Source organism: Oncorhynchus masou, chromosome 30 (genome assembly GCF_036934945.1).
Source record: "Oncorhynchus masou masou isolate Uvic2021 chromosome 30, UVic_Omas_1.1, whole genome shotgun sequence".
NCBI classification, from domain to species: Eukaryota; Metazoa; Chordata; class Actinopteri; order Salmoniformes; family Salmonidae; genus Oncorhynchus; species Oncorhynchus masou.
This window is the reverse complement of record NC_088241.1, coordinates 14,058,834-14,085,278: the sequence shown is the minus strand read 5'-3', so window position 1 is coordinate 14,085,278 and position 26,445 is coordinate 14,058,834. Positions and strand designations below refer to the sequence as shown.

The 26,445-nt window shown below is 44.8% G+C and overlaps 1 protein-coding gene across 1 annotated transcript; it reads right to left on the bottom strand.

Moving 5' to 3' along the window:
• Positions 1–193: 193 nt before the first annotated feature.
• On the bottom strand, positions 194–19,448 carry si:dkey-122a22.2 (uncharacterized). Its single transcript, XM_064948073.1, has 11 exons — positions 19,230–19,448; positions 18,641–18,836; positions 18,413–18,484; positions 18,251–18,327; positions 17,922–18,022; positions 16,386–16,502; positions 15,442–15,516; positions 3,576–3,714; positions 2,823–2,905; positions 2,578–2,674; positions 194–657 (listed from the first exon to the last, which is right to left on the bottom strand). The coding sequence occupies exons 1-11, from the start codon at positions 19,284–19,286 to the stop codon at positions 490–492; spliced, it is 1,182 nt and encodes a 393-aa protein (XP_064804145.1). The 5' UTR covers positions 19,287–19,448; the 3' UTR covers positions 194–489.
• Between the last annotated feature and the right edge of the window lie 6,997 nt (positions 19,449–26,445).

Sequence of the window (26,445 nt, the reverse complement as noted above, 5' to 3'; positions counted from 1 at the left end):
TTCAGCTTTACAGCGTGAATCAAATTTAAAGTCAATGTTCCCGCTTTAGACGAGACTGCTTTCACGGTAAACACTGCATGTGTCGGCTCAATCGGAAATGACTTTTACATCGTCACCTTTACATTCTATCATGGGATCTGTAACGCTGCAGCTTCACAGACTGAAAACATCCCAGAAAGATAGTAAACAGACACAAATTCAGAAGACTTTATTATTTATTTACAAACATTAAGGCAAAACTGTCTGATATTTGTACTTGTAATAAAGGATACATATAATAAATCAATCGATTGAAACCGGTTTCATTTGTGGACATATATACTTGACATGTGTTCCTGGAAAAAAACTAAACATGGAACCTCTGACATATGACTTCATCTTCCAGTTGTGAGTGTAGTTGAGACATTTGGCAGCAGAATCAGTGTGTCACTGGCACAGAATTTGAACCTTGAAATTAGAGCAATAGATGTCTTCTATAGATCTCTATGGTCATTGGCTCTGCTGTTTGGACTGCCGTTGGGACACCAGCTTCCACAGGTGTTTGCTAACAACAGACGGCCTCTTGTAAATCATCCTGCGGTCCCCTCCTTTAACATGGATCTGGTTGGCCGAGGGGTAAGTCTGCTCCAGTAACGTCTTCTGAAGCTGGGCCACCACCTGATGTGGAAGCACATACAGTCAGTCAATGTTCATTTGAGTTAGTTTTAGGGCCCTGCGAGAAACAGTCAATGCATTATCCCAATTCCATCCATCCCCTTTCTCCCCGAGGTGTGCACTGTGCAGTAGTGCCGTCCCCCTGAACTAGTGCAGGCGTTGGCTAAGACGACAGCAATGAGTGGAGCATCACCTCGAGCTCCTACAAAACATTGCAGGTTTCTACTTTTTCTAAAAATGTTCTTACTCAGTTTGTTTTGTGCATTACGTCATACCCCCCAGGTAGAACTATTGGAATATGAATCGCTTGGTAGTCACACCGTCCACCCGACTTTCTCGAATTCCCAAAGACGGCGGAACAATGGTCTATGTTCTTCGGTGAGGAGCCGGGTTGCCTGGGAGTCCTACCGGAGAGCAGGAAATAGACACAGATGGAGAGGCAGATGTGGGAGGATCTTAGTGAGATTGAGACGCTGGGTGACCCGTCCTCCATTAACAAGCATACTACTCTCCAATGTTCAACCATTAGTGAATAAACTTGATGAACTTAGTGCAAGGATCTCCTTCCAGAGGGACATCAGATTCTGCAACATACTCTGTTTTTCTGAGACCTGACTTTCCTCCCACATACGAACAGATTATATACAACCAGCGTGTTTGACAGTTCATCAAGCGGATAGGAAGAGGGCTCTCTCTAGCAAGAACAAAGGCAGAGGGCTCTGCTTTATGATCAATAACAAGTAGTGCGACAAGGAACACTTCCAGAAACTTGCGAGCTTCTGCACTTCCGACTTGGAATACTTGGTCAAATGTCAACCTTTTTACCTTCCGAGAGTTTTCAGGGATTATCACTACTTTTGTGTACATCCCACCCTAAACTCACACCAAAAAAGCTCTCAAAGATCTTCATTGGGCCCTGAATAAACTAGAGACCGAGTACCCGGAGGCAACGTTCATTGCCGTGGAGAACTTTAACAAAAGTAATTTGAGAACCGTGCTTCCGAATTACTATTAACACGGGCATAAGGCCATCTCCTGTCCTCCTTTCGGCAAATCTGACCATGACTCCATTTTGCTCTTCCCCATCTACAAACAAAGACTCAAGAGGAAAGTTCCGGTGGTCAGGTCTGTACACTGCTGGTCTGACCAATCAGAATCCATGCTTTAAGACTGTTTTGATCACATGGACTGGAATATTTTCCTATGCTGTTCAACTCGGCCTTCAATATCATAGCGCCCCCTGAGCTCACAGCCCTGGGACTTACGTCCTCACTATGCAACTGGGTCCTGGACTTCCTGACGGGCCGCCCCAAGGCGGTGAAGGTATGCAACATTACCTCCTCCACACTGATCCTCAACACGGGAGACCCACAAGGGTGCATCTTATTAGTCTCCTCCTGTACTCCCTGTATAGCCACGACTGCGTGGCCTCACACAGTTCCAACTCCATTATCAAGATTGCTGATGACACGACAGTAGTAGGCCTGATTACCAACAATGACAAGACGCCATACAGGGAGGAGGTAGGCACACTGACGGTGTGGTGCCAGGTGAACAACCCCTCCCTCAACTTCAGCAAAACAAAAGAGGTGATGATTGTGGACTTCAGGAAGAACCAAGCTGGGCACGCCCCCATTCTCATCAACGGTCCCATCAAGGAACCTCAGCCACCTGAGTGACGAATCAGACGAGGGCAGTACAGGAGCTTCATGGCTAAAACTAACAGACTGGCCAATAGCTTCTAGCCTCAGACGATCAGGCTGCTGAATAGCCACCACTAGTCAGCTACCTGCTACCTTGAAAGTTCGAGGATTTTTTTCAACCCTACCCATTGAGTACACACTTCAGGGTGAAGATTGAGAAATGACATTTGGCCAGCCACTAGATAGACTAATAGAGGGAGGAAAGTTGTACACTACTCACTTGGTTTAGAGCTGCAGGAATTTGCTCATCAAAAGAATCCCCAATAATCACACTAACAGAAGTCCTACTGGAGAGGGGTTTGAATTTGGAGATTTCCCTGAAAAATTATCAAAACATTACATACAAATCTCAAAATAAGTTTGCTTTTACACTTGTAAATTCTGGATATACTGCAGAGAATATCCAAAATGATTGTGTGATGACAGCTTGATATTACATTCACATGTACTGTATGTTCGTCTCACCTGACTTGAGAAGCACTTTCATTCAGGAAAAAATGTTCATCTACAGCACTGCTCTGGTGGGCGGGGTTACTGAGAAGGTACTTCTGAGAACACAAAGACATATGATAACATAGGACCGTGGCCTGAAAGTAAGTGTGTGTGTGTGCATTATAACCTTCACTTGTCTCTCTCCAACCCTTTCACTTTCCCTACAATTTAAGCAAAATGACTCACTTGATGTCCTTAACGCCTTGGTAACTGTAGTGTTCAAAAGCTGAAATAAGTCCATCTCTGTTGCTATCAAAAAGTGAGTTCCAGGAAATAGAACCAATATATTTTAACAAACCATTCAGCCTTTAACCTGGAGCAGTTATCAATAGTCACAGTTCTTTTTTTTTTCCCTCCCTCCCTCCCTCCCTCCCAAGGAACGATCATTACTCTACCACTAGCTCCATCCCGTGGCTATGTTAGAGATTGTTCTCCAACACAACAAGGTTGAACCATCACACCTTGACATCTCCTCCTCCTGCCCAATAACAGAATAGGGAATTTCATTTCTGGTGTCAGCAGGTATATTGTGGCACATTAAACTCACACATTCAAATGCATTGTTTAAAAAGGAAGACATTGAGAACATACGAGCTGTTGACTTGACCCCAGATATGTTAATTTGGTCTTTATGATGGACCTAACGCCTTGAGGTATTCAGCGATGTTTCAGTCAGACTCACCTGTCTCTGTATGAGGTCTTCAGAGATATTTCAGTCAGACTCACCTGTCTCTGTATGAGGTCTTCAGCAATGTTGTCCCCCATGATGGCTGGCTTTAGTAGCCCCAGAATGATGAGGATGCGGCTGATGCCTGTGGCAGCTGAGAATTGCATAGCTTGGAGGGATGGCACCAGCTGACTGTACCTACAGACACCGAACACAACAACATGTGACTGTACCTATAGAGACAAATACACAAGACACACATACTGTACCTAGAGAGAAACACACACCAGATTGTCAGGAATGAAAAGCTTAGCAACACCAGCCCAACACCTACCTGACTCAGAGACTTTATGCGTATAACTTTTTTGTTTTTGCGGGCACCAATGGCCAAAATCAATATATTTGAAAATGTTTGTGCAAAACATTTCTTAATATACACTGAAAAAAATATAAACACAACATATAAAGTGCTGGTCCCATGTTTCATGAGCTGAAAAAAAAATCCCAGAAATGTTCCATATGCACAAAAAAAAATCTCATCTCTCTCAAATTTTCTAAACAAATTTGTTTACATCCCTGTTCGTGAAGATTTCTCCTTTGCTAAGATAATCAAGAAGCTGATTAAACAGCATTATCATTATGCAGGTGCACCTTGCGCTGGGGACAATAAAGGGCCACTAAAATGTGCAGTTGTCACTCAACAATGCAACAGATGTCTCAGGTTGAGAGAGCGTACAATTTTTGAAAACTGTCAGAAACCGTCTCAGGGAAGTTCATCTGCGTGCTCGTCGTCTTCACCGGGATCTTGCCCTGAATATAGTTTGGCGTCTTAACCAACTTCAGTGGGCAAATGCTCACCTTCGATGGCCACTGGCACGCTGGAGCAGTGTGCTCTTCACAGATGAATCCCGGTTTCAACTGTACCGGGCAGATGGCCGTGTGGGCGAGCAGTTTGCTGATGTCAACGTTGTGAACAGAGTGCCCCGTGGTGTCGGTGGGGTTATGGTAAGAGCAGGTATAAGCTACGGACAACGAATACAATTGCATTTTATCAATGGCAATTTGAATGCAGAGATACCGTGACGAGATCCTGAGACCCGTTGTCGTGCCATTCATCTGCCTTATGTTTCAGCATGATATAGCACAGCCCAATGTCGCAAGGATCTGTACACAATTTCTGGAAGATGAAAAACTCCCTGTTATTCAATTGCCTGCATACGCACCAGACATGTCACCCATACTCACCAGACACCCACCCATTCAGTGGTCGGGATGCGCTGGATTCCAGTTCCCGCCAATATCCAGTAACTTCACCCAGCCATTAAAGAGGAGTGGGACAACATTCCACAGGCCATAATCAACAGTCTGATCAACTATGCGAAGGAGATGTTTTGCGCAGCATGAGGCAAATGGCGGTCACGCCAGATTGACTGGTTTTCTGATCCGCCCCCCTATTGTTTTATTTAAAGGTATCTGTCACCAACAGATGCATATCAGTATTCCCAGTCATGTGAAATCCATAGATTCGGACCTAATTTATTTATTTCAATTGACTGATTTCCTTATATGAACTGTTACTCATTAACAGGGTGGCAGGGTAGCCTAGTGGTTAGAGTGTTGGACTAGTAACCGGAAGGTTGCAAGTTCAAACCCCCGAGCTGGCAAGGAACAAATATGTTGTTCTGCCGCTGAACAAGGCAGTTAACCCACTGTTCCTAGGCCGTCATTGAAAATAAGAATTTATTTTAACTGACTTGCCTAGTTAAATAAAGGTAAAATAAATTGTTGTTTATATTTTTGTTCAGTGTAATTGCATGCCTCTTCCTTTAACAGACAAGAATATAAATGGTTTCCAATCCTGATACTAAATTATCCCCAAATGCAATATTTCAAAACTGACAAGAATGGAGTATGATTACAGTGCAATGCATAGAATATTATTAGAAAACAGCCCTAGGCTAGGCTGGGTGTCACTGTTCCTTAGGCTGGGTGTCACTGTTCCTTAGGACGGGTGTCACTGTTCCTTAGGACGGGTGTCACTGTTCCTTAGGACGGGTGTCACTGTTCCTTAGGACGGGTGTCACTGTTCCTTAGGACGGGTGTCACTGTTCCTTAGGACGGGTTTCACTGTTCCTTAGGACGGGTTTCACTGTTCCTTAGGACGGGCTTCACTGTTCTTTAGGACGGGCTTCACTGTTCTTTAGGACGGGCTTCACTGTTCTTTAGGACGGGCTTCACTGTTCCTTAGGACGGGCTTCACTGTTCCTTAGGACGGGCTTCACTGTTCTTTAGGACGGGCTTCACTGTTCTTTAGGACGGGCTTCACTGTTCTTTAGGACGGGCTTCACTGTTCTTTAGGACGGGCTTCACTGTTCTTTAGGACGGGCTTCACTGTTCTTTAGGACGGGCTTCACTGTTCTTTAGGACGGGCTTCACTGTTCTTTAGGAGGGCTTCACGTTCTTTAGCTTCACTGTTCTTTAGGACGGGCTTCACTGTTCTTTAGGACGGGCTTCACTGTTCTTTAGGACGGGCTTCACTGTTCTTTAGGACGGGCTTCACTGTTCTTTAGGACGGGCTTCACTGTTCTTTAGGACGGGCTTCACTGTTCTTTAGGACGGGCTTCACTGTTCTTTAGGGTGGGTTTCAGTTATTTAGGGTGGGTTCATGGGACATCATAGCGATGTCTTTATTCTGAACAATCTGGTTTCCAACAGTGTGACATATAGACAATGTTGCATTGGTCTAAAAACAGACCTATTGGGAATATTCATTAGAAATATGATACCAAAATCCCAAACTTTCTCTAACAGACATTTTGACAGGAGAGAATGAGAGATATTTTGGGGGGCAAATGAGGAGAGCAGCGCTGGGATTTTGTAACTCAGGAGGGCCAATCGGTCTCGGCTCACTGGTGCTTTGAATTGGCTGGTCTCAGCCTGCAGAGCCCAATCAAGTGGCGACCGCCTCACAGCTGCCCCCCCGCCACCCAACAACCAGTGCTCAGCCCCCCACCCCTAGTGTTAAGCCCACCCATCCACTTTGCTCAGACCACCCACAGCCCTGAGCCCTTACCCTCAGTGCACCACCAGCCCTAGCTCTCAGCCAACCCACCCCACAGCTCTGAATCTCACAGCTATCCCCACAGCCCTCACCCAACTGCTCGGCCCACAGCCCCAAGGCCCAGGCCTCAGCCCACCCCACCCCACAGCCCCAAGGCCCAGGACTCAGCCCACCCCACAGCCCCAAGGCCCAGGACTCAGCCCACCCCACAGTGCTAGTCAGACACACAGCCTCCAGCCAGGCCTCAGCCCACCCCACAGTGCTAGTCAGACCCACAGCCAGGCCTCAGCCCACCCCACAGTGCTAGTCAGACGCACAACACCCAGCCCACCCCACAGTGCTAGTCAGACCCACAGCCCCAAGGCCCAGGCCTCAGCCCACCCCGCAGTGCTAGTCAGACCCACAGCCAGGCCTCAGCCCACCCCACAGTGCTCGTCAGGCCCACAGCCTCCAGCTAGGCCTCAGCCCACCCCACAGTGCTAGTCAGGCCCACAGCCTCCAGCCCACCCCACAGTGCTCGTCAGGCCCACAGCCTCCAGCTAGGCCTCAGCCCACCCCACAGTGCTAGTCAGGCCCACAGCCTCCAGCCAGGCCTCAGCCCACCCCACAGTGCTAGTCAGACCCACAGCCAGGCCTCAACCTAGAGTGCGCACTCCCCGACCCAAAGTGCTCACCCCACAGCTTTCACCTCAAGTCGACATTGGCTTGTTATTTCCCACGTGTTGCGATATCAAGTTGTCAAAGGATGTAAATCCATAAGGCCTGATGTCTAGACGAGGCTGGAGCCTGATGTCTAGACGAGGCTCTAAACTGATTGAGCCTCAACATTTGTTTCTCCAAATACCTAAGTCTTCCAATCTTAAACTTCAGCAACAATACACGTGCCATCAATGGGACGTTCTACCTGCTACACAGCAACCAACCAAAATGGCTGATGGCAATGCCGGACCCCTAATGGCTGTATTGCAGCAGGGCTTTTAAGAGTTCACAAATGTTTAATGGTGGCAGCAGACAGGAAAATAGTTGCTGCTACCTTTCTCAATTTCAGCCTCACAGAATATTTATTTTCTTCAAATCAGACATTTAAAGACTGACATTTTGACATTATCATCTTCTTTGCCACTATTTCACCCCTGAAGTCATTCTTGCCCCACAATTTAGAAGGGACTCTCATAACCTGGCTCTTTAGGGACTTCTCTGTCTCCACACATTTCCACCTGTCACCTTTTCCTCTCCATAAACTTTATCAGCCCCTGTTTGAATCTGGTCAAATCATTGCTCTGTCTGTCTGTCTGTCGCATTATTTCAAAGATTCTCCAGCCACCTGTCCCTCCTTATTCCCTCCATTTTTAATTCTGCCCGGGAGGGAGGATTATGCGAGGGAAGGCATGCGTGTCAAAGGGAAATTTAGTGGGTAAAGACAGCCCAGATTGGCGGGATGAATTAAGGCGATAAGAGGGAGAGGGAGTGGAGGAACCATGTAGAGCAAAACACCTCAGCCATGTTGGTCATTTCAGAGGGCTCTTCTTTCCCCTTCCTCCTCAGGAGCGGCAAGGCAATATCTAAATGAATAACGTGATGAAATGAGTTTGTGCGGCGGACTTTCTGCTGTTTGACTTTCCCATCTGGATTAGTGCAGGCTGAATAGACGCTCTGTTACTTTTGTTACAACTGTCGCAATTCACTGTCGGAATTTGGCCCCACGACAAGATAAGGGGGCCCTGCCTCATTAGCATGTCATTCCATATGCAGGGCCTCCATTACCTGAGAGGGAGCTCACGGACAAAATAGACTATTACACGAGTAGAACGTGGAACATGTTCTATTACATGACTAGGAGAATACAGAACATGGACAATTACATTAGAACACAGAAAAGGGACTTAAGTAGGTTAGAATGTAGAACATGTTCTATTACATGACTAGGAGAGAACACAGTACATGGACAATTACGCAGGTTGGCATTTTATTGTCATGAATCTTCCCCTTGGAGGCATCTCTGCAGAGTGGTCATTAGCTGGCACAGCCACAAAGTCATACAATCTTATTTTAAAACATAACAGTGTGGTTAGGGTTAAGTCTAATGCCTAACCCTGATCTTAAATTACATCCAAAAAGTACATTATAGTTTTCATACACTTTACAATACACAATTTAGACTTTGCAGCTGGCCCATCTAGCGGAAATGGGTCAGTTCTGCCTCCTGGGCAAGATTCATGAAAATAAACATCAACCTGCAGCTATTACACGAGAGAAAACAGACAGAGCGAGGACTATTACACGAGAGAAAACGTAACGAGGACTATGACACGAGAGAAAACGGAACGAGGACTATGACACGAGTGAAAACGGAACGAGGACTATGACACGAGAGGAAACGGAACGAGGACTATGACACGAGTGAAAACGGAGCGAGGACTATGACACGGAGCGAGGACTAGACACGAGAGAAAACGAAACTACGGAAAGCGGAGGACTATGACACGAGAGAAAACGGAACGAGGACTATGACACGAGAGAAAACGGAACGAGGACTATGACACGAGAGAAAACGGAACGAGGACTATGACACGAGAGAAAACGGAACGAGGACTATGACACGAGAGAAAACGGAACGAGGACTATGACAGGACTATGACACGAGAGGAAACGGAAAGGACTATGACACGAGAGGAAAACGGAACGAGGACTATTACACGAGAAAACGGAGAACTATGACGGAGGAAACGAGGACTATGACACGACGGAGAGACTATGACACGAGAGAAAACGGATGAAGACTATTACACGAGAGAAAAAGGACTATGACACGAGAGAAAAAGGACGGACTATGACAGAGAAAACGAGAGGAAACACGAGAGAAAACGGAACGACTATGACACGAGAGAAAACGGAACGAGGACTATGACACGAGAGAAAACGGAACGAGGACTATGACACGAGAGAAACGGAGCGGAACGAGGACTATGACACGAGAGAAAAACGGAACGAGGACTATGACACGAGACTATGACACGAGAAAGAGGACTATGACACGAGAGAAAACGGAACGAGGACTATGACACGAGAGAAAACGGAACGAGGACTATGACACGAGAAAAGCGGACGAGGACTATGACACGAGAGAAAACGGAGAGGACTATGACACGGAGAAAAACGGAGCGAGGACTATGACACGAGAGAAAACGGAACTATGACGGAAAACGGAGCGAGGACTATGACACGAGAAAACGGAGAACTATGACGGAAACGGAACGAGGACTATGACACGAGAGAAAACGGAACGAGGACTATGACACGAGACTATGACACGGAAAAGGACTATGACACGAGGAAACTATGACACGAGAGGAAACGGAACGAGGACTATGACACGAGAGAAAGCGGAGCGAGGACTATGACACGAGAGGAACTATGACGGAGAAAACGAGGACTATGACACGAAAACGGAACGAGGAAACACGAGGAAACGGAACGAGGACTATGACACGAGAGAAAACGGAACGAGGACTATGACACGAGAAAACGGAAATGACGGAACGAGGACTATGACACGAGAGAAAACGGAACGAGGACTATGACACGCGAGAGAAACGGAACGAGGACTATGACACGAGAGAAAACGGAACGAGGACTATGACACGAAAACGGAACGAGACACGAGAGAAACGGAACGAGGACTATGACACGAGAGAAAACGGAAGGACTATGACACGAGAGAAAACGAGGGACTATGACACGAGACAAACGGAGAGAAACACGGAAAACGGAACGAGGACTATGACACGAGAGAAAAACGAGGACTATGACACGAGAAAAACGGAGGGACTATGACACGAAAACGGAGAAACGGAGAGAAACGGAGGACTATGACACGAGAGAAAACGGAACGAGGACTATGACACGAGAGAAAACGGAACGAGGACTATGACACGAGAGCGAGGACTATGACACGAGAGGAAACGGAACGAGGACTATGACACGAGAGAAAACGGAACGAGGACTATGACACGAGAGAAACACGCGGAGCGAGGACTATGACACGAGAAAACGGAACGAGGACTATGACACGAGAGAAAACGGAACGAGGACTATGGAAAACGAGGACTATGACACGAGAGAAAACGGAACGAGGACTATGACACGAGAGAAAACGGAACGAGGACTATGACACGAGAGAAAACGGAACGCGGAATGACGAGGACGGATGGACTATGACACGAGAAAACGGAACGAGGACTATGACGAGAGAAAACGGAGAGAAAACGGAAAACGAGGACTATGACACGAGAGAAAACGGAACGAGGGACTATGACACGAGAAAAACGGAACGAGGACTATGACACGAGAGAAAACGGAACGAGGACTATGACACGAGAGAAAACGGAACGAGGACTATGACACGAGAGAAAACGGAACGAGGACTATGACACGAGAGAAAACGGAACGAGGACTATGACACGAGAGAAAACGGAACGAGGACTATGACACGAGAGAAAACGGAACGAGGACTATGACACGAGAGAAAACGGAACGAGGACTATGACACGAGAGAAAACGGAACGAGGACTATGACACGAGAGAAAACGGAACGAGGACTATGACACGAGAGAAAAGCGGAACGAGGACTATGACACGAGAGAAAACGCGGACACGAGCGAGGACTATGACACGAGAGAAAACGGAACGAGGACTATGACACGAGAGAAAACGGAACGAGGACTATGACACGAGAGAAAACAGAACGAGGACTATGACACGAGAGAAAACGGAACGAGGACTATTACACGAGAGAAAACGGAACGAGGACTATGACACGAGTGTCAAAAAGAAAGTGTAATATAAAACTACAAGTGCTTCATTGGGAGATTCCTGTGACACGCAGTGACACCAAACAGAAGGTAGAACTATTCTCATTGCTGCCTTGTAGTGTTACTTGGAAATACTTCTAATACAGGGATCCAGTCACATTCAAGCTGCGAACATTTGTAAATTAAATCAAAGTGCCATTCTTCCTGAGATGAACAACTACTGAAACTAGAGACATGAATGAATGACTGCAGACAGATGGCCTTTTTATTAAACCAACAGAGCAATTCCCCACTTGGCCAAAGTGTGGCAGTGTTGTACTACCCAGAACAGCCAGACCCGCAGCAGTTCCTTCCTCCCCGAATCAATACTATAGATTCTAGTGGAGGAAATACATGGGGGCCCAAGACAGCCGTGCTTCATTAATGGAACGGAGCAACAATAGTTATGCTTACAGCGGTGCCAATTACAATTAATTGGGGTTCCTGACTCTCCTGCTTGTCTCTGGGGAGCTGTGCTGTTCTAACAGTTAGCAGAGGCTGAGAGGCAGGAAGAAACATAGGAGTCATGGTTATTCTCTGTCGCAGAGTAACACTCCCTCCCTCTATCTCACGCACACTTGAAAGATTCACACACAGTCAGGGTTTTTCAATTATCATCAATCGATATCCTAACAGAGTGCATCATATTTCCTGGTGTTACTGTCCACTCCACTAGGTCACAGAGTATGGAAAGATCTTTACATCAGCTCTGGTATTGGAGGTGTCATCAATAACGTCACATTCTACCTCATGCACGTCCTTTGACTATTTTTGGAAACGTCAGCTCACAACTTCAACCCTAGAGACGGTCCCTTTTTAGTCATGGGTTTCAGAACCAGCCTTCTACCCAGCCTGTAAAACTGCGACGGAAAGCGCAGATGACACACACTTTCAACAACCAAAGCGAAAATAAAAGCATTTGGTTTATAAATCAAATTAAACGAGAGGAATCATCTAAGCCGATCACACCAGTCCATCATCTGACGAAGTGACAGTCAAACAAAACTCTGCCTACCTTCCTCTGCTAGCGGTCTGGCTAGGGGGGTCTGAGTGTCAGCGAAACAGGAACACACAGTGTGCCCAGGGCCGCCTGAGACAGTCTGTATCCTCAGTGTGCCCAGGGCCGCCTGAGACAGTCTGTATCCTCAGTGTGCCCAGGATACTAATGAGGGATCAATGATGAATGGGGCCTGGCTAGATGTGATATGGAGTCTCCATCTGGACTCATAACTCGTGACTCATCTGGACTCATCAGGTTTCCATACAGGTGAGACTGATCCACCACCAGACCACCACCCCAGCTGGGCCATGTCCACCCCCCCCAGCTGGGCCATGTCCACCCCCCCCAGCTGGGCCATGTCCACCCCCCCCAGCTGGGCCATGTCCACCCCCCAGCTGGGCCATGTCCACCCCCCAGCTGGGCCATGTCCACCCCCCAGCTGGGCCATGTCCACCCCCCAGCTGGGCCATGTCCACCCCCCAGCTGGGCCATGTCCACCCCCCAGCTGGGCCATGTCCACCCCCCAGCTGGGCCATGTCCACCCCCCAGCTGGGCCATGTCCACCCCCCCAGCTGGGCCATGTCCACCCCCAGCTGGGCCATGTCCACCCCCAGCTGGGCCATGTCCACCCCCCCCAGCTGGGCCATGTCCACCCCCCCCCCAGCTGGGCCATGTCCACCCCCCCCCAGCTGGGCCATGTCCACCCCCCCCCAGCTGGGCCATGTCCACCCCCCCCCAGCTGGGCCATGTCCACCACCCCAGCTGGGCCATGTCCAGGCCAAGCCCACCACCCCAGCTGGTACAGTAGCTCATGTGTGCCTGCTGAGAGACAGCCAATCAGGTGGGGCTTCCATCACACCATCAAACACATTGCTTTGACCCTCTGGTTCTGCTCATTTAAAATGTCCCTGCAGGTTAACCAACCATTAACCCTTTAAAGTAAACCCCTTCTTAGGACACTAAGCCATCTTCCTCTCACCTTAACCAGCATTGTCCTTTCCTTCTACTTGATATTATGAAAAGGGCAGATGTTGCTCATAGTAACATGAAAACAACTGTCCTGAATATCTGAAATAAGGAAAATAAGCAACATCATGAATGCAATTAGACTATTTCTAAATTGTTATACCCCAATGATTTCATGATGCAAAGGATTCAGTTTGAGTAAACACATTTGAAAAGCTAGAGTAAAATGGTGTTTTGACAATCAAGCAACGCTCATTAAACAAACAATAAGGGCTTCCACTAACTCCTGGTGTTCTGCTGACTTTATTTCTCATCAGGAAGTATTATCTCTGGCTCCTTGCCTCAGAGGAGAAATACCAAAAGGAAAGATATAGCCTGGGATCCAAACTGAGACAATGGTGAAAGAGCATATGAGTTTGGATTCCAGGCTAGGGAACTCTAGTCTCCATCTCGCTCTACTTTCAAGTTCATCTAAAATAAAATGATAAAATAGAAAGGAGACATTCTCAGGAGACGGTGCCGATTCATTTAGTCTGGTAAAACAGCAGTAATTTGGGAGCCGTGGCTAATGAGAAGGACTGTGATGTGTAAATCCTGGAGCCCAGGCAGAGGAGCCTCGCTGATACCGTCTCCTCAGGTATCATCACAGTGTGTGTGTGCACGCAACGTTGTATCAATGTTAAGTTGTATCGGACGTTGTTACACTTGTATTATATTCTAATGAATGTCAATACACACACACTTCGGTGGCTCCGGATAGAACTACAAAAATGGTTTCAGTAATCTTGATATTACATATTTCCTGTTTCCTATCTACAAATCAGAGACTAATAATATGAGTCTACTTTATGCAGCAATCCTTTCCTCAGTCGATTTCTAAGTTGCAGAGTAATTGGATCTCCAGCCAGTACACAGTAGTCTGCTAGGCAGCAGGGAAATTAAATGAATGCCTATTAATCAGAGGATAATTGGAAACATATCTCTGATAAATGACACGACTCCACTTACAGTCACGTACAAATTAGGCCATTTTCAACGACTCATTTCTTATCTCACTAAAGAAATGAAATGTTATATAACCCCACAGAGCAAATGGGATGCTGGTGGAGGGAAATAACAGAGACAAAACTAGGGTTGGAAAATCCCTGGAACTTTCCTACAAGTCACAGTTTTCCAGAAATCCCACCGTTTGGAGGATCCTCAGATTTCCTGCATATTCATTGCTTATTCCAGGAATCTTCCAAGTGCAATTTATGGAAAATTTAGACTTTTTGGAAAAGTTACAAGAATTTTGCATAACACATGTTTTAGTTTTTTTGCAAAGCATATGGAAAGTGGTTGTTCATGAATAATACCTTTGAATACAATTTTTTTGTTCAAAGATATTACGCTTGGGAAGCGTGTAGCATTCACCCTCCAATTTATACAAAGAAAAGCAATATTATAAATGGTAGGGTCAAACAAATTTTCAGCTTACATATTTTCATGTGTTTACCTGTATTGTTTTACAGCATATGACCATATTGTTATGTAAATCACTGCTAGTTACTGATGACTATGAATAACTGACAGTTTCACTAATGTCCTGCCTGATTATCATAATATCCTATATGGTAATTTATGAACAATGAATATGAATAGGGTTATATGTCCATTATCCACAGCTTGACATGAATCATGCATAGGGAAAAAAGACACATATTATTCAAATGTGTGCCATCTCTCCCCAACCCTAATTCTCCACTCTCATTTCTTCCTGATGAAAGAGAGTGGGATCTACTAATGAGTTCCTTTGGCCTCATTAATCATGTTAATGCTGCTTCCTGTCCAACAGAGATAATCAACTACAGTGGATACTATCCATACAGCAAATATGGATGGAGTCAAGGGCTTGAGTAATACAGTACTACTAACTTACCAGTACTTCTGCCACTGGTCCTCCTTTCTCCCTCCCCTCCGTGCTTCCTCCTCGAGGTGACTTACCAGTACTTCTGCCACTGGTCCTCCTTTCTCCCTCCCCTCCGTGCTTCCTCCTCGAGGTGACTTACCAGTACTTCTGCCACTGGTCCTCCTCAAAGATGTCCTCTGGAATGGGATCAATAAGGACAAGGTCTGACACCTGCCTGAGAACAGAAGAGGGGGAGGGAAGAAAAACAAATAAAGGGAAACAGAGCGAACGAGAGAGAGAGATGACACAGTGAGGAAAAAAAGAGAGAAAGAAACAGTGATGAAGTGGGCCTCCAGTGTCCGTTCTGACCCATCTCCTATACCCTTCCTGTCCTGTCCGTAATGAGTGTGAGAAGGATTTCTCTGCCCCGGTTTTCTGTCTGATTGATCCAGGCCCACTGGCAGACAGATGGATGGGCCCACACCCCATCACCACATCCAGGGAGGAATATATTTTGTTCTGCAGGTGTCATCCTCTCACCATCGCTTAATTTAATCTCTTAACTGACGCACATCACGGCTGATGAAATGCTAAATCTCTCACCTCGGGCTGGGAGGCTGATCCCACTAGGTTTCTCAGAAATGGGGGTTGGTGGGGAAGTGGGGGTAGATCATTTATGATATCCCTGGGTTTGATGCAGTGCTGAGTATCTACAGATTGTGATGATATTTTTGAAGTACTGGAGTTACTGTAGTCAATAATGTGAGAGGGAATAGGATGGAACTCAAACATTTACATTACATTTTACATTTAAGTCATTTAGCAGACGCTCTTATCCAGAGCGACTTACAAATTGGGATGAGAAAGTGAGAGTGCTCAAAGTTTGTCAAACTGTGCAAATCTTTCCCCTTCATTTGGGATAGAGGCATAAAGCTGAATCTACACAACCACTTTTGACATATGAACATATCAACCAACTTTTGGAGGGTACCGATCACTAAGCGATCTCAATATATTTTGACTTGTGGCAAGTTAGGCAAAAAGAAACGAGTTAGCCTATATTTTCCATTGAGATCCCATTGCTAGGTGGGCAGGGAGACTCACGCGTCATGAATATGGCTGTAGAACCTGGCGTTGAGCGTGCCCAGTTCAGACCCCACCAGGATGAGAGGCGTGGCTAGACCAGCTAAACCGATGAGGCGGTGGAGGTTGTCCACCATTCTGTAGGGGGGAAAGACATCAATCAATTCATCAAACGTATGTCTTTACAACCACAGCTGTCACAAAGGGCTTTTACAGTAAAACACATCAACCCCTAAGTCGGCAGCTACACCATAACAACAGAAACACTGCCATTGAAACCCTTTAAATCAGCCAGTGTAAAGAAGCCTAGTGGAAGAAGACCCTGGCTACTTTGCCTTGTAAAGCAGGATAGATACAACAGAAAAAGAACATCATCAAGTGAAATGCAGCTCCCCACATACAGCCATCTGATGTGTTGGGTCTCTTACACTAATAAATCAACATTGGAGATGAGCGAAGAGGCCAGGATGAAGAAATTTCACTTCAGCAGCAGAGCGAAGAGAGGAATGCAGTCATCAAACCCTCAGCTTGCCAGCTTATTAAATTCTGGGTAATTGATTGCTTGTATTAGAAGGCGGCGGCTGCCTGCTCTGCTGTTAGCCTGGGCCAGATTCCAAGGTAACAGAGACTGCTGACCTGACCGTCTACATACAACCACAACGACATCCACCCATCACTCAGACAGATTTAATGCTTAACAACATGTTCCTTTGTCAGCCACAGAGATTAGGGGAGAGTCAAGGACAGGGCAGGCCATGGCAGGGAGATGGTGGGGCAATGGACCCAGATGTATTTGATTGGACAATCCGTGAGGTGGCTCCACATGGTGCTTAGCCAAGGGGAATACTAAATCTGATAGGGAATGGTGTGTGTGCTTGTTGAGAATCGGGGCTTTAGAATAAATTGCATCAAACACCTGTTACCTTGACTGTAGTAGTAGACTATTAGGTAACACTATTTTTTATTATTAGGTAACACTATTTTTTTATCCAATTGGTAGTTAGTCTTGTCCCATCGCTGCAACTCCAGTACGGACTCGGGAGAGGCGAAGGTCGATAGCCGTGCGTCCTCCGAAACGCGACCCAGCCAGGCCACACTGCTTCTTGAGACAATGCCCGCTTAACCCGGTAGCTAGCCACAGCAATGTGTCGGAGGAAACACTGTACACCTGGCGACCGTGTCAGCGTGCATGCGCCCGGCCCGCCACAGGAGTCGCTACAGCACGACGGGACAAGGACATCCCGGGCCGGCAACCCTCCCTAACCCGGACAACGCTGGGCCAATTGTGCGCCGCCTTATGGATCTCCTGGTCGCGGCCGGCTGCAACACAGCCTGGTGTCGAACCCGGGTCTGTAGTGACGCCACTAGCACTGCCTTAGACCGCTGCGCCACTCAGGAGGCCTATTAGGTAACACTTTACATTAACAATGCATGAAAAACAAGATGGAAAGGATGAAACTTTGCACGACAGAGTAGCCTAATACTGCTTCATTTTGGTATTCTGGGGCAAGCCGTTATAGGTAAAACTTTATAGGATAGAGAAAACAAGATGCTTACCGTCCAGTGGTTGACATCCCCCAGACTTTCTCCGTCCCTGTACTTTCATTCTGCAGGACTCTTTTACTGAACCCCAGTCCCACTCTGTCATAAGTGCACACCTGTGGGTGGGAAAATGGGAACAATCAAATGTATTTTTTAAGCCTTTTTCACATCAACAGTTGTCACAAAAACATTGGAACCAGGACAATATTTGCAATCATATTATACACAATTCTGGTCAGGGAATGTAGTCCATCAATTTGTTTGTCCCTCAAAAATACAACCCTTCTAGAACTGTTGAATCATTAACAGAGTTGCCTGAAACGATGTACTGTATTTCTCCTTACCTTGGTTAGCAGTGCAATGTTCTCTTGTACATGGAACCAGATGTCAGAGGACATACCAGTGGGGGCATCCAGTAGGACTACACAGGAAACAGAGTAGTTAGGGCTTACATCTGAGAGGAGATGAAAGTTGTGTTGACATTTCTGGAAAGCTAGCAGACTTACCAACTGGCTGTCCTTGTCCTTTGCACATCAGGTGCATCTTTTGACCTAAACCGATATCTATAATTTCACCACCTGAAAAAAAAAAGATACAAATTAATCAATGCTGATAATCTTAATCATAATGTAATAGTTTTATTGACCTTCTGTACTCATTAAAGAATAAAGTTGAGGGAGGAAAGTGAATGTCAGTGAGGCAGGAAGGTGAATGTCATGTCTGCAGCAGGTTACCTTCTGGCAGTAACAGTTGGCCCTCTCTTTGCAATGATGCATAGTTCAGAAAGGGAGGGATGAGGATGATGAGGAGGAGACATTTTCCAACTGAGGTAACAGTCGACCAGCACCTGCTCGTTTTAGCCCCTTGTTGTGGTCGATGTTGTTGCTGTTGTTGACTGGTCTCTCCTGAACCTGCAGTCTGTCTGTCAGTCTGTCATAGGAGAATAATAATCAACATGTTATATCAAAGTGTGGATAAGCTACCTAGCTTGCAGTTGCAGCTGTCAGTAAGCCATAGTTACATAAAACATGTGTCAGTCAAAATGCCTCTGCAATGAGCCTTGGTATGGCTTTAACTAAAGCATTGTGTCCACATGTAAGTTAAGTCATGTAACCAGTGTAACGTTAATGGAAGATAGTAATATCAGGGCTAGGTAAAGCAATTACCTAGGCTACTAGCTATGCCTTGCGGTAGTACCTAGCTAGTTCAGTTTGATCTGAACATCTGAGAGGAGATGGCAGTGGTGTCGACATTTCTGTCTCTCTAGCTAACCGAGCTAGTAACGTTAGATTAGCAGCCTAGCGAAGTACAGTAGATAGCTACCTTTTTGTCTGTCCTAGCATCTCCAGTGGCTTCTTGACCGTCTGTCCTTCTGCGCATTTTTGAGTGTCAAGTTAGATATATATAATAAAGTATTCTAGAAACTATCTACCAGCTGAAACCGGGATGTGAATTCACAGGTTTGAATGACTGCACCGCGTTAGCTAGAACTTCCTGGAAATGTACAGACGCCGAAATGGGACAACAATGCTTTTAGCTCAGAGGCGAGACTGCAGCATAAATTCAATGAAAACTGCCACTACTACCGCCGCCGCCTTCTTCTTCTTCTTCTTCTTCGAAGTTTAACGGCGGTTGGCATCCAATTTGTTGCATTACCGCCACCTACTAAACTGGAGTACAACTCCCTAATGCTTTACTTGAAAAGTAAAGTACTAAATAAATAACCTAACGTCTAACACTATACTCACTAGGTTTAAAATGATATAAAATAAAATTAACACCCCCTCCCACTCCACAAATTAAATGTATTTATTCCTACCTCATGCCATCACCCTGAAAGGATGGGACATCTCCACTTAACACATCCTGTAACTCTTCTGCTGTCAAGTCTCACACACCCAAATACCTCTCTGCAGCTGCCACCATAGCATCAATTTTTGAAGACTTTTGTTCCATCCCTGCAGAACAATTAATAACCATTGCTATAAACGCTAAAAATACAATCTTGCTGAAACTTATTTGACTTTTTGGCCTATCCCTCTGTACTGGTATATCTCTAATACTCTTACCACTCCTCCCCCTTAACCCATCTTCCTATACGTTCTTCACTGCCTCAGCATATGACAACTTCTGCTCTAATCTAACCCTGGAAACCTCAACCTGCCTCTCTCGCACGGGATATTTCTTATCCCCAGCTCCATGAGCACCCCTACAATTAACACATTCCACTACTTTCCCCAATACTACACATTCCTTTGTCTCCTGCCCTTCTGCACATTTCTCACACCTTGGACACTCCCTACTACACACTGCTGCCACATGCCCATAAGCTTGACACCTGTAACATCTTAATGTATTCGGCACATACACTCGTACAGGATAACTTATATATCATTCACTTTGTCATGCAAAGACTCAACTTCAAAACTCAAAAGAACAGACTTTTGTCTGCGTCACATCAAACGATGAGCATCACATACACCGGGAATCTTTGCCGTCAGCTGGTCAACGTTTATATCTACTGCTACCCCAGTTATCACTCCCTTCATTTGTGCCCTTTTCTTGAGAACAAAACAATTCACTTTTCTTTCCCCGATTCGTTTTACTTCGAGTGCATTCTCCATCTGACCAACAGAAACACAAACAATTATCACTAGACCACTTCTGGTTACCCTCACCGATTCCACATAACCCAACTCTTTTTTCACCCATCATGAAACCACAAATGGATCAGCCAAAAGGCAAGAGTCCACTTCTTCCATAAAGTTCACTCCTACTGTCAGACTCCTCTTCATCCTGATTCTCCGATAACTTCACCACACCGACCACCTCCGATACTTCACCCTCATTCACTTCCATTTCTCCTCTTGTCTTCAGCTCCCTCTGCTTACACTTTCTACCATTCTTCTTTGACAAACTATCTCCCTTTTCCACCATTTGTATCTGACTCAAGCTCCCCCTCTTCTTCCCTCACTCTCTTAGACCTCTTCTACCCATTTTTTCTCTCCATTCCTTCTCCATTTTCCAAGTACACGTCTCCTTGTGATAATACTGCCGCTTCATCCCTGACACCCATCTTGTACTTGCTTTCTCTAGGGACTCCATTTTCCCCTTCCGGAGTTCTGCTCATGTCCCCCATCTTCAGTGTTCACTGCCTTCCAAAGTGTCTTGCTGCTGCACTATGGGGATATGGTCATTCATGTGTTCCTATTGGACAAAACACAACCTAAACAATCTGCAAATGCATCCAACAAGTTTGTAGAGTCACAAGCTTGATAGTCATTGTGTGGAAAGTACCTTTGACTAGGCCTACTTTTGCACTTTTTTTGTCTGAGTGAAGGAAATGCTGTAAATTAAGATGCCTCTATGTGTTTTGAAAGATGAGATATTGAGGATTATACATGTTTGGCTTGCTTGTCATACGAGCAAACCAAACATCCGTGATTCCAAATGTGCACTTGAACTTCACATTTCCAAATTATAAAACTCATGTCATACCGTGTCCACATTTATGAGCACTATGTTTGATGTACAGTACTACAGTTACAAGATGACATGGATCAAGCCCTGGGTTGATCTGAACAGAATGAACCTGTTTGTTTACTGTGAAGAAAATTTGCTGGGACACATGCACCTGAATGCACTCATGACTCCTTTCTATGTGCACCAAAATGACGATCTGTAGCGAGGTTTCGATTCAACCTTTTTATGCCAGTAAAGTATATGTCATATGAAAAATGTCATGAATAGGCCAGATGGAAACAGAACATTTTTCGGCAAACTTTCCAAATGTCGACAAATCAAAATTCGCTAGACAAGGTGCGATCTTTTTGTGTCAGTAAAATTAATTATGCGCAAAATTTCAGAAACGCTTTTATGTGCAAACATTGATATAATAGGCTTTCATTTGCAAACATTGATATAATAGGCTAACCATCATATCGAAGTACACATGTTGTGTGGTTCTCACACTACGACTCGTCGGGAAAGCATGCAGTTTATTAGGCTACAGATGAAATAAATTATGATGAACTTCACAGGGCTTGATGCTCCTTTCCAATAAATATTGAGGGTCTTATTCTGGTGACATGATAATTGATGCTTGGCTGCCTGTTTGACAAATAAAAACAATGTAGCTCTTTTGTCCATAATAATAATGGCATCATGTGTAGCCTATACCTGCGCTCTAGCCCAGTGGTTCCCAAACTAGGGGTGGCACGGGGTCCCAGTTTGTCCTGATCAGCTAGCTCATGTCAGCTAACATTTTTTAGCTAGGTTTTTTAGCCTATAGACTTTGTTGTAATGTGTGAGTCACTCAAATATCGCATGAATACACATTAGACATGGCAAAATGTATAGAATTTCAATAAAATTAGCTTTAAAACTGCTAAAAGTTCTCTCAACCAACAAAAGGGGTGTGAACAGTTCGGGTCATTAACAGTGCTTGTGCCCATTGAAATAGACGTGGCGCACACGCGCTGGAAGGGGAACCTGAGTGGTAACGTTTGGGAACCCCTGCAGGGCTTTTGGCTAGAACGCATGTGCCAATACCAGTGGGCACACTCGCTATTTAACGCAACATTTTTGGTGAGAAAACCAGTTAAATGGAAACCCATTTAACTTGTATTTTTTATTCTGAACATGGGAATTTAACCACTAAAGGTGTTTTATGTGCCCTACGTCATCAAGCACAGCCTTTTATGTGCAGCAAGTCAATTTGATGGGAACACATCTCTGGAGGTGTTGATCACATTGTTTTTATGCAGATTTTAGAATAATTGCATGAAAATCTGTTGCCAATTGGATGGAAACCTAGCTTGTTTCTCTGAATTGCCTTCTGAAAGCCTAACACTAAGATAATATTTTATAACTTACCTAGTCATGTTGGCAATATTAGCTTTCAAACCATTCTCACCTGACCTAGATTGCGGTTTATAATGGACCGTTTTTGGATTGTGTAAACAACAACAGTAGGCTAGCCTAATTGTGTGATGGCAGGGATGCAGGGATGTGTTACAAATGAAACAACTACATGTGTGCTTGCTCTAGTTCCTCATGGCACAGAGAACAGCTAGGAGAGTACCTTATAGTTGAAGACTCTTCTTTGAATCATATAAGTGCAGTGAAATGCTTAGGAAATGTGCACGCTTTGGAGAGGTGTGTGGCCACTAGACACCAGTTAGTCCTCTCACTCAAACCCTTGTAAATAAAAAATCTTATGTTGCACCTTCCTCACATTTTCCAGGAATAGTCTTATGAGGTTAGTGAATGTATCCAGAGTATTTTCACATTTCGTTATGAACAAATGCAGCAAAAAGTACAGTAAATGTTAAATGCACATAGAATCAGTAGTGTTATGTTTGGATTCAGTCTTGTGTCAGGTGAACTGTTGTGTACTTACTTTTGGTCTAATAATTTCACATTATCTCCAAACTGTTCCCTTTCAATTGCTGCCATGTTTATGCATATGTTTTTGATATTTATCTATAAGAAACATTTAAATGTAGCCCTATTCATAAGTGAATTTGTCCAAATTCGTATTACATGTTCAAATGGGGGGACCATTGCCACTTTTACGTGCTGGTCGGAACGAGGAAACTCTGAAATGTTCGTTGTGCTAACTAGTTGAACACAGCACGTGTATAACTACAACCAGTTCCCAAGTCGGAAATGCCAGAGTTTCCTATTTCCGGCTAGCACGTGAACGTAGCAATAGTCCCCCCATTTAGAGAAGTCATAAGAATTTGGAATAGATACATAAAGTGCTTATTATTTTACGCAAAAACAATCATCCAATAGCCCTGTAAAACTAGTGAAGCTGTACTAAATACTGCCTGTTCTGGTGAATTGGTTATATTGGAAGGTTGAGGTTCTTCTAATTAAATGTAGGTTGTATAGTCAAGAAGGGGGAGGTCAAACCTCTCCAAAATGTCACATTGTGTAAAATCTTTCTATGCCTTCTTATAACTTCTTAAAATAACATTATTTGATAGAGACACACAAAAAACACAATTGTGTCCTTAATAAGACTGAATAGAGAAAGTATTCAACAATAAATAGCATGCTGTTAATATCTGCACTGTATGGTTATTTCTGATATATCACATGCCTTACTTTTATTTTCCTGCATAATTAAAATTAGGATTAATGTTGATTTAAATGTAATGTTTTTTGGCTTCCCTTCTCACCATCCTGCATCTCCATAGTCAATTGAATGCTGATGTTGTCTTTGGGGATTAACTCTCCATGGCATTGCAACACTGGTGTCCCAGTCGCAGCTCTAATGGCTTCACTGAGGTAAAGCCTCTGTCACGCAGCAGCCATGTTGGCTCCCCAGGGGAAAGAGCAGGGCTCAGAAGGGATTGACACTGCAATCCTCAAGAGATGTCATCTGGATGCTGGAAACTCCTAAATTGGATAATTATGTTTGTGTGACTTGTTTGTCTCTCTCTCTCGCTCGCTCTCATTCACTCCCTCATGACTCACTCATGACTCACTCATGACTCACTCACTCTGTTTTACAATGGTTCACATTACATTTCCCTGATCTGTTCTGATGTTTTGAGTTGCTTGATGATTTCTGTGCAAGGTGCTGAAGTGAAAAGGGAGGGTTGCAATATATCTGAATACCTCCAGGGGTCCCTGTATTCCATGAGCTCGGACATGCAGTATTCTGCTCTCTCTCAAACATCAACATAAGCAATGAATGATAGTGAACTGGACCAAAATATTTCATGGTGAGTTTAAAATCTCACAGGTGTATAAAGAAGAAGGGGCCAATATAAATAGAGCTGCATGAAAACTGAAGGATTCTACAATACAGCTTTACTGTGAGGAAAATGGGGTTGGATTGTTAGCCTGACTGAACCAGACTGAACACTGTGCTGTGCTCTCCATTGTTTCACTTCAAACAACAATGAAATGTACTGTAGAGCAACCAATTTGGATTCCAGGCAATTGGATCAGCTTACTTCAAAATAAATACCTCAAACTACCACAGTGATAAAAACATTTCAGTAAGGGGCCAGTCAGTCGAGCTGTGAATGGGAAACAATTTAGTTTAAAGTGTAATGCAGCCTAAATCATGCAAATTGATATTTTTACACGTTGTGTGTAGGCTAGCAAAGAGCATCTGCTGGCTTGCGTCATCTAGGGACATCCATATTCCCTATTGATGATTGTCTGCATCATTTAAGAACAGCACAGCAACCACTCTGACTGCATCTATTGGCAGGATGGCATTTGCTCTTTGCTGCCTGCTAACATCTCACAGATTACAGAGAACACTGTAAATCCCTAAATGGGAACAATTCTGAAGATTAAAACTAGATAAATCAGTCTATGGAACAGAGATAAAGAATGTGAGACATCAGTAGTTCATCCGACTGCTGGGGTAATCTGTCATATGATCACAATCATCACACATGCTGTTTTAGCTAGCTAGCCAGACAGTTTTAGAGTAATGATTCCAATAATATTTCTAATTAATTACCAATATGCCAACATTCCATTCAAACAATGCAGTCAATTGACAGTAATTATAATACACAATTTCTGATATTTCACATGCCTTACTTTTATTTTCCTGCATAAGTAAAATTAGGATTAATATTGATTTAAATTGAATGTTTTTTGTCTTCCATTCTCACCATCCTGCATCTCTTCTCAATCTGCCCAATTAAACTGGGAGAGGAACAGCTTTAGACTGACCATTGTCATGACTCTCCTGTGAAGACCTGAAGGATCAGGTTACAGTGGGTCCGCTCTACAGCGCCCTTTTTCTCCCTCAGGAGGTGGAGTGGGCCACTTGATGGCTAGCGTAAATACTCTGCTTCTGGGCTCTGTAGTATTTCGATTGGAATGTGTGACTGTGGGACACAGAGAGAGACTTGGCCAAACTTTAACATCAAAAGGTTGAATGATGAAATAGTATCTGTAAATCCAGACAGTTGGGTGCTCAGTGGGAAACCAAAGAACAATCCTGTCGAATGTGTTAATAATTTGTGATGTAACTAAAGGTAGGACAACGTAATGGTATATCTTAATGTATTTATTTCCCAGTTGTCAGAAGTCTTAACCAAGTCAGTGGCCAATCCCCCGTGAGCACAGACATTACACGGTGTCATGGAACACCCTCCTTTTCTACTCCAGTATAAAACCTTCCAACAAAATATTAATTTGACCAGAGAGCATGGAGCAGTAGCTTGATGTTGAAATGGTTGGCAATTCAAATAAAGACCAGTTACGTGCAGCGCCAGCTGAATACGTGTCACTACTCCTACCGAAGGTGGCTCCCCTTCCTGTTCGGGTGGCGGTCGTGGTCACCGGCCTACTAGCTGCCACTGATCCCTTTTCCTTTTTCTGTTTATTGGTTTCACCTCTTTTGTGTGTAGGCTGATTAGTCGGCCTATGTTAGCCAGTAGGCCCGCCTGCTCTTTGTGCTGGATGGTTTTGTGTTGCTACTGTGCATGTTTGAGGTTGGTGTTTTCGTTCGTGGGCTTTTCTCCGGACTGTTTGAGTCCCCATGTTTGGGGCATTT